This window comes from Rattus norvegicus, chromosome 18 (genome assembly GCF_036323735.1).
Source record: "Rattus norvegicus strain BN/NHsdMcwi chromosome 18, GRCr8, whole genome shotgun sequence".
Classification (NCBI taxonomy): Eukaryota; Metazoa; Chordata; class Mammalia; order Rodentia; family Muridae; genus Rattus; species Rattus norvegicus.
In genome coordinates, this window is record NC_086036.1 from 71,130,050 (window position 1) to 71,147,254 (window position 17,205).

General features: G+C 46.7%; 1 protein-coding gene across 13 annotated transcripts in view; it reads left to right on the plus strand.

The window, feature by feature from the left end:
- The window catches only part of Dym (dymeclin), a 296,172-nt gene that overhangs the window by 250,215 nt on the left and 28,752 nt on the right, over window positions 1-17,205 (plus strand). For all 13 annotated transcript variants that reach the window (XM_063277161.1, XM_063277165.1, XM_063277162.1 and 10 more), the window contains one exon: window positions 4,716-4,829. In XM_063277161.1, coding sequence (XP_063133231.1) covers window positions 4,716-4,829 — 114 coding nt within the window. The remainder of the gene's footprint in view (window positions 1-4,715; window positions 4,830-17,205) is intronic.

Here is a 17,205-nt window from a genome sequence, read left to right on the forward strand (position 1 = left end):
TGGAAATTATACTTTTAAACATACAAATGAGATACAGATTTTTACAATAAATTATAGATAAGTAAATGAAATTAACTTGTTACTGGAGCTACGAGGCTACCCTGCCAGCTCCTGGTGGCATGAGAGTTCTTCAGTGGCTTAGAGGCCAGCCAGTGTAGGCCACGAAAGGGACAAAGCAGACCTATCACCCATCTCTGTATTCTTTGGTTAAGTGACGCATGAGAACGCATGCTTCAGTTGGCCTGCTGTCTCTAGTGTATGAGTGCCGTAGCCGCCACTTAGCTTTGATTGTTTGAGCATTTTGCTTTCTTGATCAGTGGTCCTCCCCAGGTTGCACCAGTGTTCCTTAAGATCATGGGAGGGCATATTAGAGCTTCATTTATTCATCTGAATGAAGACATTTCCGTTTACTTGTGGTACTGACAATGGGTGGCATGACTTGTTGGTAGAGCTCTTCCTTGATAGCTCTAACAGTGTGCCAATGTGAATGCAAAACTCAGAGTAGTCTGAGGGAAGGAAGGAGATCCTCAGTACAGGGTTTGGCAGGGGTACCCTCCCTCCCCCATGGCTCCCATATGCTGTGTTATATTGTGGTCTAGAGGCTAGAGATGTCCCCAGTGGGAACCTCTTGATTAGACTATGCAAAACCTGGATTCCACCACAAAACAAAAAGAATAGGAGGAAGAGGAAAAGGAGGAGGAAGAGGAGAAGAAAGGGAGGGGGAAGGAAAGAGGAAAATAAACCACGAAAGAAAGGGAAAAGAAAATAAAAATGGAAGGAAAGGAAAGGAAGAAAAAATAATTGTGTTCCTATAGGATCTAGATTCAATTAAAGAAATCTTTGGAAAATATCATGTTTATCCTCAAAGTTGAGAGAAATAACAAAAAGATCAGCATATGTGACAAAGGTCAATGCCAAATTGGCATCTCCTTCTAGAGTGGGTGCTACCTTGTGAAGTAGAAGTGAGACTCCCACACAATCTCCTGAGAAGTAGGTCCATCAGTCTGACTGGGAAGGTTTCTGTTTGGTGCTTTGGATTAAGCAATGAGTCCGCTGGCTGTGGAGGCACATACCTTAATCCCAGCACTCAAGAGAGCCAGGACTAGAGAGAGAGACCCTGTCTATGAATGAATGAATGAATGAATGAATGAATGTGTCAATCATCCAGTCCAGGATAGCCAAGGCTATAGAGAGAGACCCTGTCTATAAATAAACAGGTAAGTGGATGGATGGATGGATGGATGGATGGATGGATGGATGGATGGATGGATGGACAGACAGATAGACAAGTGGATGAATAGAATTAACATACTGTGTCTTTCTAGGAGTTCTAATTGCTTGCAGTTGATGTGAAGCCGTTGTGATTAGCAAGATAACCAGTTACCCAGGTCTTTTCAGTAATAGCTTAATGAGCACCAGAAAGTAATTCTTTAAAATCTAGTTCTTCTTGTCTTTACCCACCCTTGTTAACTGCCTGTTGTGTAAACTGAAGATATATATGGTGGGCACGCCTCAGTGCACACATGAAGACCATAGGACAGTCCATTGGAGCCAGCTCTCTCCTTCCGTAATACGGGTTTCCGAGTAGGCCACCAGGCTTAGCAGTGAGCACCTCTGCCCTCTGAGCCATCTCGACATCACATGCTGTCTTTTCATCCTCACCTGATGCTGTGCTGGACGGATTGCTCAGTAGTTAGAGCACCGGCTGCTCTTGCAGAGGGCCAGAATTCAGTTCCCAGCACTGGCAGCTCAGAGCCATCTTGCAGCTGCAGCTCCTAGGAATCTGATACCTTCTTCTGTCCTCCTTGAGCATCAGGCATGCATGCGGTGCCTATATGTGCAGGCAAGCAAAACGTGCACGCAGAATTTTTAGAAGAAATCTCTGCGTGTACTACGTTACATAATTTATAAATAAATAGAACATGTTGCAAATATATACTTTTTTTTTTAGCCTGTTCTCACATTTAGTCAAAAAAGTTTTAAGAGCCTCTGGCCTAGCTTCTGGCTGACTGTCAGAAGCACCGGGACATCAGTTAGAGGGTCTCTGACCAGGCCCAGGGTCAAGTATTTCACGAGGCTTCATGGTTGCTTCTGATCTGAAAGTCATTCTGTGTCGGTGAGCATCATCCGCCTTTAGTGACTGTTCAAAAGCTGTAAGCATCAGGTCTGAGTCTTAGTCATAAACTAATTCATTGGGTTGTTTTTTTTTTTTTTTTTCATTTTTTAGAATGTTTTTAATACTTGGCCAAAGAAATTAATTTGAATTAATTTTCAATGAATTTGTGAGGCTAAATCACAAGAAATTGCCAATATTTATACATTTTTAACCACTTTATATATCTTAGTTGCATACTTCATTTATTTATAATTTTTTATTGTTGTGTGTGTCAGGTATGTGTGTGCATGCCTTTTAGATGGGTCCCAGAGATCAAACTCAGATTACCAAGCTTGGGGAGCAAATTCCTTTACTAGCCCAGGCCTCTCACCAACCCTTTTTTTATATTTTAAAGTAAGATTCTAGCAGGCCTTTGGTAATGTGTTTTCTCTTTGTGATGTGCCTGTCTTCAGCTCTTAGCTCACTAGATAATAAAATCCCTTCATATGCCTTGGACTCTGGGAACAGAACTTTAATCCCAGAGTCCCCAAAAAACCTGAAATTGTGCTGAACACATAGAAAAGCCAACCTGTTGTGGGCAAAGTCAGCAGTTTGTAAAGTAGCTGACCACCTCGTGGTTGCCCCTTGCCTGAACTGAGAGGTGCACACTCGCTGATGGCCACAGGGTAGTGTCTTTTTCCCCAGTGTGAAAATATTCCTGTGGCATTTGCACAGCAGGATAACTGTCTACTAAAACAGTTAAAAAAAAAAAAAAGCCAGTACTCTTCAAGAATAAGTACTTATGAGAGATATTTCAAAGAAAACATGTAAGCATTTTCAAAAGTTTGTGTTATGTATTTTATGTGTGAAATGGAAGCCAGGCAGGAAACAGAAAGAGAGAAGTTCAACACTTTAAAATCTTTTACATTTTTTTGGGGGGGAGCACATCTATGGGGATCAGATGACAACTCAGGGAACTGGTTCTCTCCCTCCACTGTGTGGGTTCAGGGATCAGATCCAGGTCATCTGGCATGGTGGCAAGAGCCTCTACAGACTGAACTGTCTCACCAGCCGGAAGTTCAGCTGTTAGAAACAAATGTTTACATTTTTGCATGTCTGACTGAAAACTATGTTCCCCTTTCGAATGAAGAAGTCAGCAGTCTTGCTGATCTCTGTAACATTGTGGTTTTAATAGCACTTCCCTGGGAACCTCCTTTGGCATTCTTTGTGGTTTACTGGACTGCTTGGCTGGCGTGGATTCTGCAGAACTGGGGCTTGAACCCAGGACTTCACAAGCGTCCAGCATCCTAACACTAAACTGTTTCTCCAGCTCCACCGTCAGTCGGCCTGGTGTTTGTTTTGGTGTGTATGGTGGTATGTTTATGTTTCTGTCTGCACGTGCACCTGTGTGCAGACCCACGGTCACCTCTACACCATCCCTCGAGGACAACACGACACTTTCCCTCCTTCCTTTGTTCTTGTCTTGTTTTCTCTTCTGAGACTGAGTCTCTCAGTGACATGGAATTCACCGGAGTACAGCAGGCTGGCTCGTGGCAAACACCAGGAGCCCTCTTGCCTCCCTGCTTCTCTAGCCTTGGATTCTTTCCCCCCCCCCCCCCCCCCCCGGAGCTGGGGACCGAACCCAGGGCCTTGTGCTTGCTAGGCAAGCGCTCTACCACTGAGCTAAATCTCCAACCCCTAGCCTTGGATTCCTTATGTGAGCCCCAGGAACTAAACTCTGGTCCTCACCCTCGCACGACAAACTTCACCCAGATAAGAGCCCTACCCCACTGCTCTCAATTTCCAGTTACAATTCCCAGTGACTGGACTGGGGCTATGGTAGCATTTTCCTGCATAGTTCAGGCTATGTAGTGACACCAAACAGAAGCTTCCTGTTGATGTCCTTGGTGACTGGGGCTAAGAATGCTGCAGGTGAATTAAAACCATAGATAATTCCCAGATACCATGTTAGCCATTAAGATTCCTTTCCTGTGTGACTCTTCTGGGGTCTCTTATTATGCTTGGAAATTGGCACACTGCGGATTCTGCTTTCCTTTCTGCTCAGCACTGCTCTAGAACAAACAGAAAACAGGACAGCGTGGGAGGTGGCCAGATAGACTCTCAACTCGCAGGATGATTAACTTCCCTGAAAGGCATGGCGAACTCGTGTTTGCCCCCAAATCCTATAGAGAGGTCAGATAAGTGAAATCCAGGTTCCTTTAAAAGTGGAAGTAGGAAGGTTTGACTTTGGGTGAGAAGGGCGTCACTGAAAATCTATTTTTAGCAAGTTGGTGGTTCAGTGTATGCCTTGGGTATCACGCCTGTAATCCTGGCTGCTTGGGGCTGAGGCAGGAGGACTATTAAACAATTATTGATAAACAATAACTTCAGGGCTGGAAAGATGGCTCAGAGGTTAGTGCTGGCTGTTCATGCACTGGGTTCAGTTCCCAACACCCACATGCTGGCTAACAACCATGTGTAACTCCAGTTCCTGGACATCTGATGGCCTCTTCTGACTTCTATGGACACCAGGAATACATGTAACACACATACTCACATTCAGGCCAATCACATAAAATAAAATAAGTAAATCTTTGTTTTCATGGCTCTTTCTTTACAGGTAATTTCCTTCTTTAGCTCAAGACTGCTACAATCTGGAGCTGAGCTGTCAGTGGAACGGGTCTTGGAAATCATTAAACAAGGGGTTGTGGCACTACCCAAAGACAGACTAAAGGTAAGCCACTAAAGAACTGTCCATGCACCTGACTGTTGATCATCTGAAGCACATACATATCAGCAAGTATCAGGCATTACTCAGACTCCTGTGTTAAAGAGGCTGAATATTCCCTCTGCTGTGTCCTGATCCCAAAACCAGGGTTCATAAGGGAAGAGCCCGATATGCGTTCACATCGCTGCACGCCCAGCGAGTAAGCCCCGCATACCCCATGAGCACCTCAGACTGTTAACAGGTCAAACAAATTGAACATACAGACATCACAAAAGCCTCATGGGAAGGCAGCGGTGATGGTGATGCCAATACCGTGGTGCCTGATGTCTGTGAGTGCCTCCCCGTGTCGTGCCACGACCTCAGTGTCTGAGTGTGCCACCTCCCTCAATGCCCTTCTCAGGCAGCCGGTGTTGACAGCTGAAGTCGTCAGGTGAAGAGACCAGTATGGACCAGTCTGGAAAGATTCATTCACCTGGGGCATTAGAACCGGAAAGTGCTTGAGCTGAGTCCGCCCAGGCAGTCTGCCTCCAAAGCACTGCTCACTGCGCGCCTTCATGCAGTAATGGAAAGAAAAGTACTTCATAGAAAGGGGGAGATGCCACATGTTAACAAAATACTTGACATTCGTGTGGCGGAGGCATTCCTCCTGAAGTGGCTGTAAGTCCATGCCCCTCAGCCTTCCCCATGCTGCATCTCTTCAATACAGTTCCCTATGCTGGGGTGACCCCAACCGTTAAATGATTTTTGTTGCTACTTCATAGCTGTAGTCTTACTACCATTATGGATTATAATGTAAATTCTGTGCTTTCTCATGGTCTTAGGCGACCCTTGTGAAATGGTCGTTTGACACCACAAAGTGTCATGACCCACAGGTTGAGAACCACTGTCTCAAGGTCAAAGAAGATAATCCACTTCTCCATTTATGGTAGCGAGAACACAGTGATGTCTGTAGGCTAGAAGCAAGGCATTTCGCTGCAAGTGTATGTAGTAATGAGGAAATCAAGGGTAGAAATTAAACTATTGCCCATCCAGTCATCAATGGTGTCTTGAAAACAAACCTGAGGAAGGCACTTTCAGCTTGCCTCCCCAGCCCCCTCTCTGGTCTGCTCCTGCAGTCTCCTGGGCTACAGAGGAGAGCCAAGATCCTAGCATTTCCCAGAGTCCTCCTCTCCCCCATGAGTCTACCATGGTTGCCGGAGAGTTGGAGGGCAAAGGAAAGGACGCCATTCTCCACAGACAGACAGGCAGGCAGGCAGGCAGGCAGGCAGCTTTCAGTCAGCTTTTTATTACTGTAACAAAATGCCTGAAGTAATCAGCTGACAAAAGGAGATTTGTTGTAGCAGTTTCCTTCTGTAGATCAGTTCAGTTGTCTGTTTCTCTGTGCTAGCCAAGAGACAGCATGTTATGACAGAAGCTCATGACAGAACTAAGTTTTATGCCTTATTCAAAGCCAAGGGACAGACGAAGAAAGAACTAGGGCTACAGTGTCCCCCAGTAATCTGCAAACCTACCCAGTCCCTCTCAGTGCTTCTACTCGCTCAGCTGCCTCACAAGCAGGACACCAAGTCCTTCATATGGTGGCCTGTGGAGAACATTTCTGTATCCAAACTGTAGCTCCTTCCTGTCTTACAGTACATGGCTGAGGTTGTCAGTGGCAGCTAGAGATGCTGGCGTTTGCAGCCGCTCTCCAAGAGCTCTGGATTACTTCAGTGCCTCTCAAGAAGCCCTACGTGCTTAAGTAGCTTCTGTTTACCCTACCAAACCTGTCCAGAGACGTAAAACCCCCAGTTTCAGTAGATACTGACTTAATATTAAAAACTCAAAATCTCAGCAAAGCCTGAGGGAGCACAGTGAGGATGGTGCAAGGCTGTCTCCACCAGTGAGTGACCCAGTTTGCCTGGAATATCAAAGTGGGGGTACGGTAGGGTTGACACTGGACCTGGGATCCTGTGCCCTTCAGGGTATACACGTTCCACTGTCATTGCCACAGCCTAGGGCTAAAGCCTGCAGGGCCCTGCTGGGAAACACCACAGCAGGCTCTCAGTCACTGCCCGACTGCATAGACTGAAAGGGAAAGACACCACCCCTCCCCAGACAGTGCCGCACAGGGTCTGTCTAAAGGCACGGTGACTCACCATGAGAAGGAGCAAGCCATTCCCTGCACTGTGTGTCAGAGGCAGACGGAGCAGCATGAGCCTGCTCTCAAGCTGCAGACTCTGCTGGGAGCTATGTGAATCCAGGGAGGCAAGGAGCAAGCTGGGGTCTCTGGCCAGAAAAAGTACACAGTTACACTTACGTACCCTCCTATCACCAGTAAGGCTTCCTCTTCATCAAGTTGGTTGATGTCTCCTTTAAACAAAATTAAAGTCCAAGGTAAGTAAATGAATAGCAAAAGATGTGCTGGCCCTTTTGATTTTTTTTTTACTGTATTGTTTTTTGACATGGTAAATGTACATATATTTTAGTGCAAGTGTTCATGTGTGGGGTCAGATCAGGGTAGTGACATATCTGTCACCTCAGACATTGCCCTTTGTTCTGGGAGCATTCACAAATTGTCACTACAAGCCGTCATGAAGCATTCGCTTGATTAGTGCCAACCATAGTAGTTCTCCTCTGCTAAAAGTGGTTCACCCCATACTCTCATCACCCATCGTCCTCCCACACACCTCTGGGCTCTGCTAAGTCCTCTTCTACATTCTCTGCTTCTCTGAGATACATCAGTGCTGGACTTCCCATTAGTAAGAGCATCCGATGCTTGTCGTTGTGTGCCTGACTTACTTCTATCGTCCATCCACACTGCTGTGGAAGGCAGCATTGTGTGCAGCTGAGTAATACTCCACCGTACCTGTGAACCACTCACCCATAGCCCTGGTTGACTCTACTTCATGACTATCGAAGACTGAGGCAGGAAAGTGCAGGTGACTGTTGTAGATGCATACCTGTGGTGGCTTGAATCAGAGTGGCCCCACAGACTCCTGTTTGAATGCTTGGCCCATGGGGAGTGGCACTCTTAGGAGGTGTGGCCTTGTTGGAGTAGGCATGTGACTGTGGGGACGGGCTTTGAGTGTCTCATGCTCAAATTAGGCCTAGTGAGGCCGTCTCCTCCTTTCCTCCTGCTGCCTGTGGATCAAGTTGAAGAGCTCTCAGCTCCTCCTCAAGCACCGTGTTTGCCTGCGTGCTACCAGGTTTCCCATTGTGACAATAATGGACTGAACCTCTGAAACCGTAAACCAGCCCCAGCTAAGTGTTTTCCTCTCTAAGATTTGCCGCGGTCATGGTGTCTCTTCACAGCAGTAGAAACCCTAAGACAGCACCCATTCTAAGATTGTCAGATGTTTCTGTGGCTGTGATAAATCACCATGACCAGAAGCACCTTGGAAAAGGGTTTATTTCTTGTACAGCTTGTAGTCCATCATCCGGGGAAGTCTAGTCAGGAACCTGCAGCCTGGAAGCAGGAGCTGATCCAGAAGCCCTGGAGGAGTGCTAGCCTGGGCACTGGGTCCTTATGGTTTTCCAACTCCTAAGTGCGGGTTAGTCTGAGATGGTATTTAGCATTGTGTTAGTAAGCCCAGGGAGCCAGAGAAGCAGGTAAGGTTACAGTGAAGAACCCGTAAGTCACATGAAGTGAGGGGGAAGGGTGTGTAACCTAAGAGAGGATCCGGGAGATAGAGTGACCAGCCACTGCAAGGATCATGTCACAGAAGAATCAGTCATTTCTTCATTGCGGTGGGACACACTTTAAAAAGGTGTGTCTTCTCAGCCGCTTCCTGAGACGTACCTCACGCAGAGTCTGGGAGCAAACAAAAGCATCATGTGACCCGAGGGCTCCAATCTATGGCAGAGAAGAGCTCAATTAAAAAAAGTCCTATGGGAGCTTGGCAGGGTGGCTTGCTGCACGCGTGTGAAGATCCACAGAACCCATGTAAAAGGCTGGGCTCAGAGACCTGCAACCCTGGTGCTGGAGTGGTGGAGACAAGTGGATCCCATTGGTTAGCTACTCTGACCGAGTTTGTGAACTCCAGATTCAACAAGAGACCATGTCTGAAAATTAAGGTGGAAGGGCTGGGGAAGGGCTGGGGAAGGGCTGGGGAAGGGCTGGGGAAGGGCTGGGGAGATGGCTCGTTGGACAAAGCACTCGCCATCCCAGTGTGAGGATAGGAGTCCAATCCCCAAGACCTGTGTGAGTGTTAGGTGGGCATGTATCTAACTGTAGTCACAGAATTCACAGTGTCAGCACAGTAAGTACCCTTAGAGCAAGCCGGCTAGCTAACCTGTGTGTGAGCTCTGGTTCAGCAGAGAGACCCTGCTTCATGAATAAGATGGAGGGCAAGACTCGTGAGGCCAGCCTGCTACCACACACGTGTGTACACAACACACACGCATGCACAGTCTTATGATGGAAGGCTGCCCAGAATTATACCAAAGATTTCTTACGGTTCTTCGAGTCCAGAATTCTGTCTTTTTTTGCTTCTGTGCTGTTTTGTAGAGCAGTGCCCTATTGCCCGCAGATAAAGTCTGAGGTTACTCTGGGAGCCCCTAAGACTCCTTGCCCAACCACCTTCCTCCCATCCCCCTTGCTCCAGGCGATCTGTACCTGTGTCCTCCCTGGCCTCCCTTAGTGGGTTTGCTCCTGAGACTCTCATCTGGAGGTCGCATCCGGTTTCTCCTCTTCTGTCATCTGAGGTGGCATCCCTGTTATTTGGCCTTTCAGTTATTCAGACCCTAAACTTTCCTTCGAGATCCTGCTGAATTTCAAAGGCCACAGGAAGACTTTCTTCTTTTCTTCTAAAGATTTGTTTATTTATTATATGTGAGTACACTGTAGCTGTCTACAGACACACCAGAAGAGGGCAGCAGATCCCATTACAGATGCTTGTGAACCACCACTTGGTTGCTGGGAATTGAACTCAGGACCTCTGGAAGAGCAGTCAGTGCTCCTAACCGCTGGGCCATCTCTCCAGCCCAAAGACTTTCTTTTTTACTCCTGCATCCCTGTACGTCTCTCAGTAAAATGCCCAGAGTGCTTTATTCCCCTGCATCTTGCCCTTTTCTGCTGCGTTTTTGATGTTTATCATCTTTCTCCTCCACCAGTAGCTGACCTGAGCCCCAGCTGCCTAGCTCAGTTCATGAAATGGGTGGAGGAGTGAGCTGTCCATGTTACCTGCTCTGTGCAGGAAGTGGGGGACTGCTCCCATCCAGGAGCTGAGGAGTCAAAAATTCTGTACCTTTAGTCGTTCCTTTCAACATTGTATTCTGCCGTCTTCTACAGTCTTCATGCCTGAAACCGCCTCTGCCTGTTCTCACAGAAGAAGCCTTGCTCACATAGGGCAGGCTGTGAGGAAGACACTAAGCTAAAATGGAGAACAAGTGCTGTCTTAGAAAGCAGTGCCTAGCAGAAAAGTCGAGGGCAGAAGAGGGTGGGCATGGAGGGACAGGGCATGGGCAGGTGGGGGTAGGTCGGGTGGGGGTGGGGTGTGGGCAGGGTGGGGGTGGAGCGGAGTCCATGTCAGAGTCTGTGCTGTTTTCATTGCCGCTATCATTGCATTTTATTTTTACATAATTTTATATTTACAGAAAAGTAACATAAATAGTAAGAGTTCCAGCTCAGGGAGACAGTCCAGGCAAAATGTTTCCTGGATTGATGCAGGGCACAGTGGCACAAGTCTATAACGAGGCTCTTTGGGGCTGGATAGCCCATTGGTGAGCTCCATGTGGAGCTGTTTTCCAACAAAGTGAGCGGCATCCTTGATGGTAGCACCAAGGTTATTCCGTGGCCTCCACATGAGTGCACACATATGTGCCCCTAACACACATACACACACACACACACACACACACATACACACACACACACAGAGTGGTACCAGTTGCGTTTATATTCGTGTCTTTCTCAAACCCTAACATTCACATTGTTGTCATACTGTTAAGGAAGCCAAGCCTCCCATGAACTTGCTGCTCTCTCCCTGTACCCTTTCCACTCCGCCCTGCGCTCCTGGGGCCGCGCTGTTACCTGTCTCATCCCCTCAGTCTCCTCTTTCATGGTGTTGGTTTGTTCATCTGTATTTAAGTTTTCCTGGTATTTTGTCCTGCTTCTGTTGAAGCTGCTTGTATATGGCCAAAGCTTCAGAAGTGTCCACAGCACGGTCAGGAGTGTGGTCTCTTCAGGACTCTTCTGAGGTGTTATTGGCATCTCTGGGATTCTCCAGTGAAGCTTGTCCCTTTGGAAATGTTAAATATCTTGGGGGTGGCACTTGTCTTCTTTGGAGTCTGTCCCTCTGATCTTACCGCCCATCTGCAGGACTGGCTGATGACAGAGGAACTGACCACTGTGCTACCCTTGCCAAGGCTGACTCTGTAGTTCACTCTGTAGGTTTTAGTTCAGTGCTGACGTTTGTTTATTTTTGCCCAGATTTCTCTAGCTTTGGCCAGTGAACTCCTGGGGTTGATTTCCTTGTCCTTTGCCACACCCCACCTTGTTCTCTGTACTCCTTGGCTATGTGGAATGCTGCAAATCAGTCTTGTGTCTTCTGGACCCCAGGCTCCAGATCTAGCTGGGTGCTCGGCCACCTTTTGCCAGACCTGTCCCTCCCTCTCTTCCATTAACAACCAATGCACTGGGCTCGGCCTCCGCTGTGCCCAGGCACCTTTCTTGTTTGTCTCTTCCTGGTGTGCCTCAGCTCCTTTCTTTCACCTCACCCTTGCTAGCTGTGTCCTTGATCCCTTCTGACACAGGCTGCAATGCCCAATCTGTTTTCTAGTTCCCTTAATAGACACACTTTGCCCAAGAACCCTTCCATGGGCCGTAGAAAATAGTGAAGCTTGACCTATAATATTGACCTTAAAGCAAAACGCATTACAGAGTGCAGGCCACAGTCCGAGGACATATTGTCTTCTCATTGTACTGTACTCGAGAATAAATAAGACAGTCACATATACATGGACATGCAGCCCTTTATGTTATAGCCAATAGAGAAATTAGTTGATCTCTGAGGGTTCCAGAGAAGTTAACCCTTGTTTAGAGTAATATACTATTAAGGCCAAGGTCACAAGTAAATCCTTTAAGCCAGACAAGTAGTTTTGTTCTGGAACATAGCAAAAAAAAAAAAAAAAAAAAAGAAATTGCACCCCTGGGCTCAGCTTGCCTTGCACTCTGTGGTTATGGAGGCTGGAAGATGGATGGATCCGTTTAAAAACAGAAAACAAAACAATCCATCACCCGCACTCGAGGAGAAGCCGAAGTTCCATTCACTCACAAGGACTGAGTCATGCTCTGTTGGTCTAAAGAGAGCCTGTCGTTACCACAGATGCTACTCAGAAAAGGGGCTGCTCGGCTTTAGAGCCAAGGCTGCCCTCCATTTTTACCCTCATTTTTAGGGGAGCTGAGTGCTTATAATAAAACAAATCACCTAAAGCCTTGAAAGTTTAATCACAGGGCACTGCAGCGTCTGAGGCTGATGGAAATTAGTAAACTCTATGGAAGTGCAAATAATGTCTACATGTGGCTTATCATATACATGAAACATGAAAGTAATAAAACAGTTCAGTCTTATTACTACTTCAGCTTAAGAGAACCTTAGAACTCATGAATTTTCAGTCAGGTAGATAAGCTTGACACTTACCTACCTGACATTTTCTCTTTTATTGAAGAATGAAAACTACATCTGTAGAACTACATCTGATTTAACATTTGGAAATGTTAAATATCTTGGGGGTGGCACTTGTCTTCTTTGGAGTCTGTCTCTCTGATCTTACCGCCCATCAGCAGGTCTGGCTGATGACAGAGGAAAATTCTTCCTATTTTGGACAAGTAGACACTGAGATCTAGAAGCCCGTGGTATAGTAACTGGCATTCAACCAAATAAGATAGTTTTCAGTCAAATATTATTTGACATAGTCTTCTAAAATATTTGCATAATCGTGTAAGTGGGAATGTATACTTATTGGCTAAATCTGTCTATACAATCAAACAACTGGGCTATTCAGAGTAAATAGTATTAACGTCTTTCTAAACATTCTCTTCACTAGTGTTCCCTGAGAAAGGCACTGCTGGCTCACTGTGGTCTCCGGACCTCCTGCATAAACAAGACACTAGACAGCAAACTCTGAAGTCTAGTTTGCTTGTTTCTCTTCTAGGGTTTAGTAGGAATAAAGTTAGAATATCCTTCCCCAGCCACATTAGCAGCCGTGGCTCAAAGGGTCCACGGCTCAGCAGGGTCCTGGCTCCCATTTTGCTGGCTGGAACATTTTGAACAGGCTGAAGGGAACAGAAGTCACCCAGCCCCGTTGTGCTCAGCCACAGCAGCTCGTACGTACATACGTAAGTGTATGAGGTTCCTGGCTGCCCCGTCGTGGACTCAGTTAATCATCTCTGCCATTGGAGGATTAAGAATGTTACCATGTGTAACATTTGAAAATTAGATGATGTTGTCAAGGAAAATGTAATCAGAAGATAACTTTTCTTTTAGTGCAAATAGGAAATTGTGGAATAACTTGATAAATCATAATTAGAAGTGAGAGCCAGCTCACACTAGCTGAAGTCACTCTGTGGGTGGGGGGGGTGCTTGTGTAAGTGCACCACAGCGATGTGCGCCTCGGGCGTCAGATCTTGCTCTCTCCCTTGTTTGAGACAGGTTTTCTTCCTGTTTGCTGAGGTGCATACCAAGTGAGCTGGCCCCTTGAGCTTCTCATGATTTTCTTGTCTCTGCCTCCCTCCTCCCAGAAGATGAGGCACTTACATACCTGTCCAACCTTTTCCTGGTTCTGGAACCCTGGCTCAGTTCACTGGGCTCGCAGAGCAAGCTGCTGGGCCAACTCCCTAGCCCGTCGATGAGTTTAAAAGTCTTCATTTTTAAATGTAATTTTTAGAATATTTTCATTGTTGTCATTAACACGTATACACACACACACACATTAATTTGTCTGGAGAGTATCTTATTAAATTTATTCATCTAAGTATTTTGCTTGCATGTATGCATTTTATAGATTTTTTTAATATGGACTTTGGAAGTTCCTTTTCTTCCTGTCGAGAGCCTCCTCCTTCTCCTCTCTTCTCCAAGTCACTTCTGTGGGGCATCTGACCCCTGCAATGGACAGAGAGCATGTTGTTCGCTGCTTATTCTGCCCAGCCTAGTTATTTTATACCGCGTGAGCACAGCACTGCTGGGAATCATTGAGGGGGGGAAGGTACCATTATGATATGAACACCAGACACACATTCATGCTGCCTTCTGTAAGAGCAAGCCCAGTGCTGCTGGTCTCCAGCCATGAGGATTTGGGGAGAATTCTACTTAATAATGAAATCACCTGGAGGAGGACTTCTGACCTCAGTTGCAGCTCCCTCTTAGAAATCTTGATGACATCTTACATTTGAGAGATCCCTTCCCCACGATCTCCAGTTCTCTGCCCTTACCAAAACTAGGGGTGTGAAAGCTGGACTGACAGACGACCTTGATGGAATTAGAGGTGTTTCAGCTTCCTTCGCCCGGTAGACACCCATTGTGATTCTCTCTCCCTCTGGCCACGCCCATCTAGTCCGAAGGCTTCTGCCGTGAGCTTAGGCACTGTTAGAAACCTGTGCTCTTCAGGTTCTACTTCCTGTCCCCTTTGCCAGCACAGACAGAACACTCAGTCCCCAAGTCCTTCTTAGTCATCTATGCTGATGGTATCCCATGAGAGATCATCTCTTCATCCCGGGTTCCCTGGTGTGTTTTCTGTTTCTAACCCCATTCTGACTTCTCCGATTCACTGCCTTGTACAGAAGAGTCACTCACTAAATACTGCTATGGTCGAAAGTCAGCTTGAGAATTAAGTGGTCTGAGACCACTTAATAGCCCCACAGAAAACTGCTACAGCATGTGGACAAACAACACAAGACGTCACCACTCAAAGGAACTGGTCAGTGGATGAAGTGGGCTCCTGGACTCTGCACTCGTTTAGAAGAAGGGAGATAGAGGCTTTACGTGTTTCCAGCTTTTATCCTGGAGCCAAGTATAATCCACGTAGTCACAGCAGGGTAAGGCAGTTGCTCTTAATGAAGAACTCACTCTGTCTGGCCTGGGAGACCACCGAGGTCAACCTGAAAAAGACAGATGCTGCAGAGAATAGTAGAACCCCAAAAGGCAGCCAGACAGGTCCCAGATTGTGTTCCTCCAAATGTCGGCCTGATTCCTGAGCAGTATGTAAGACACTGACCTAAAGTGCAGTCCTGGAGATCTGGAAGGGCTGTCGCTCTGGAAGACGGGAAACAGCAACCTGTGTTTTTGTCTCTCTACCCTTTTGAAAGCTTGGTCTAACTATAGTCTGTGCCCACACAGCAGAATTGGGGAACACATGGGAAAGTGACAGCCTCTCTGGCCTGGAGAATCAGTAAGGGAAGGCACATAGAGTCCTAAACCCTAAGAGTCGTGGAGGAGCCACAGAAGAGAAAGAGGAGCCCCCGAGACCCTCGACCACGACTGGACCTTGATCTACACCTGCAAAATCAGCTCTTATGTCCCAGTCAAGGATGGGGGAGGGCTGCCCAGAAACCAGAGCCTGCTCAAAACACGGAGACTCCCAACAACTTAACATTCATTTTATTCAGGATACAGTCCAAATTTTTCCGACTTCGAAGGAATCAAGAAAATGGAACACATTCTCTACATAAAAGAAAATCAATTAAGCTCAACCCCAAGATGAACCAGATGTTAGAACTTACAGACAAGGATTTTTGAAGTAACTACTAATAACGCTTCTCCATTTTTTCATAGATGACACATGTTTTCAATGCATGAAAATTTCAGTAGAGAGATGAGATGTCTTAGGCAAGCAATGGAAACTGTACACAAATCCCAAATGGGGGAAAGACAGAGCGAGGTCTAAGATTGAGATGCTAACAGCGAGCAGTTGGGTCAGCACAGGGACCTCATTCTGAGACGTGCTGCTGTCTAAACAGCTGACAAGCAGCAGTGCAGAGCCACCAAACAGAGCCCCGCAGTCCAGGCTGGCACAGGTCTGTAGAAGCAAACAACTGGACGGTTACCATCCCTGCTCTCGTGGGTAACCACAGGGCCTCAGAGAGGCTGGACAGACTTTTTAAAGTGCTAAAAGAAAAAGCATGAACCCAGAATTCCCTGTCAGGTGAGAAGACCTCTCGGGGAGAAAGCCAACTGAAGACTCTGAGGGGAAGGAGAGTGGCCGGCAGCATGCCCGCCTGCTCTGTGATGCTAGAGGAAGCTCTTAGGGCTGAGCAGATACCAGATGGGAGCTCAGATTGTCCAAATGGGAGAGTGTTTACAAGGACTGGTAAATGCCCAGGTCACTGCAGGTTTTCTGTTCACATCCTCGTCCCTTGTCTTCCTTCTCTTCGCCTGATTTTACGTGTGTGCTCTGTGTAGGTTCCTAAAACAAAAGCACACCATGTCTTTCAAGGTGGTAATGTTTGTAGATGAACCTGATGTAAAAACTACAGAACAAAGGAGGGGAGGGAAGGGATATGGACCTGTGTGGTTATGAGTTTGCATGGAGTTTATATATGAGTTTATATTTCACACCATCTATGTGAAGATGAAAAAGTTACAGATCTGTTTTGTAGTCACAGCAGCTGATATGAAATTATATAAAAATGAATAACCCAAGAGCCAACAAAAAAACAGTGAAATGGCTCAGCAGGTAAGGTGCCTCACTGTGGAAGCCATGGTGACCAGCACTAAATCCCAGGAGCCATGTGAAGATGAAGGAGAGAGCTGCCTCCAGGGTCATCCTGAGTTAGCCGTGGCACACACTAGTGATGGTGGTGGTGGTGGTGGTGGCGGCGGCAGTGTTTTTAAAAGCCAACCAAAGAAGTGGCATTGTGAAGAACACTTAGATGGCACATGGTCACGAAGGAAGGAGGCTAGAAACGAAGGAACAAGAAGACAACTGAAAACAAGATGGCAGATACAACTGCAATAAGCAGCAGACCCCCAAGCGCTCATTCACAAGGAAGAGCTGTCAGGATGCATGAGAGAGGACACGGCAATAAGCCGTCTGCGAAGCTGCACCTTAATCATAAGAACTGGGCTGACAGTCAACGAGAGAGGGGCTGGAGAGATGGCTCAGCAGCCAAGATCGCTGGCCGCTTGCTCTTCCAGAGGACTGGGTTTCAAGTCCCAGCCCACACATAGACTCAGCCATCTGTAACTCTAGTTCTAGGGGATATGAAACTGTCTTCCAGACGTCGCAGGGACCATGCATACAAGTGGTGTGTGTATATACATGTGAACACAACAACCATACACATAAGATAAAGCTAAAAACAAAAGAGAAAGCAAATGGAAGGAAAGAGAGCATGTAAGCAAGTAGACAGGAAGCCAGCGTCCCTAGCACATCACGTCAGAGCAAAGCAAGTTCCAAGAGATGTGCG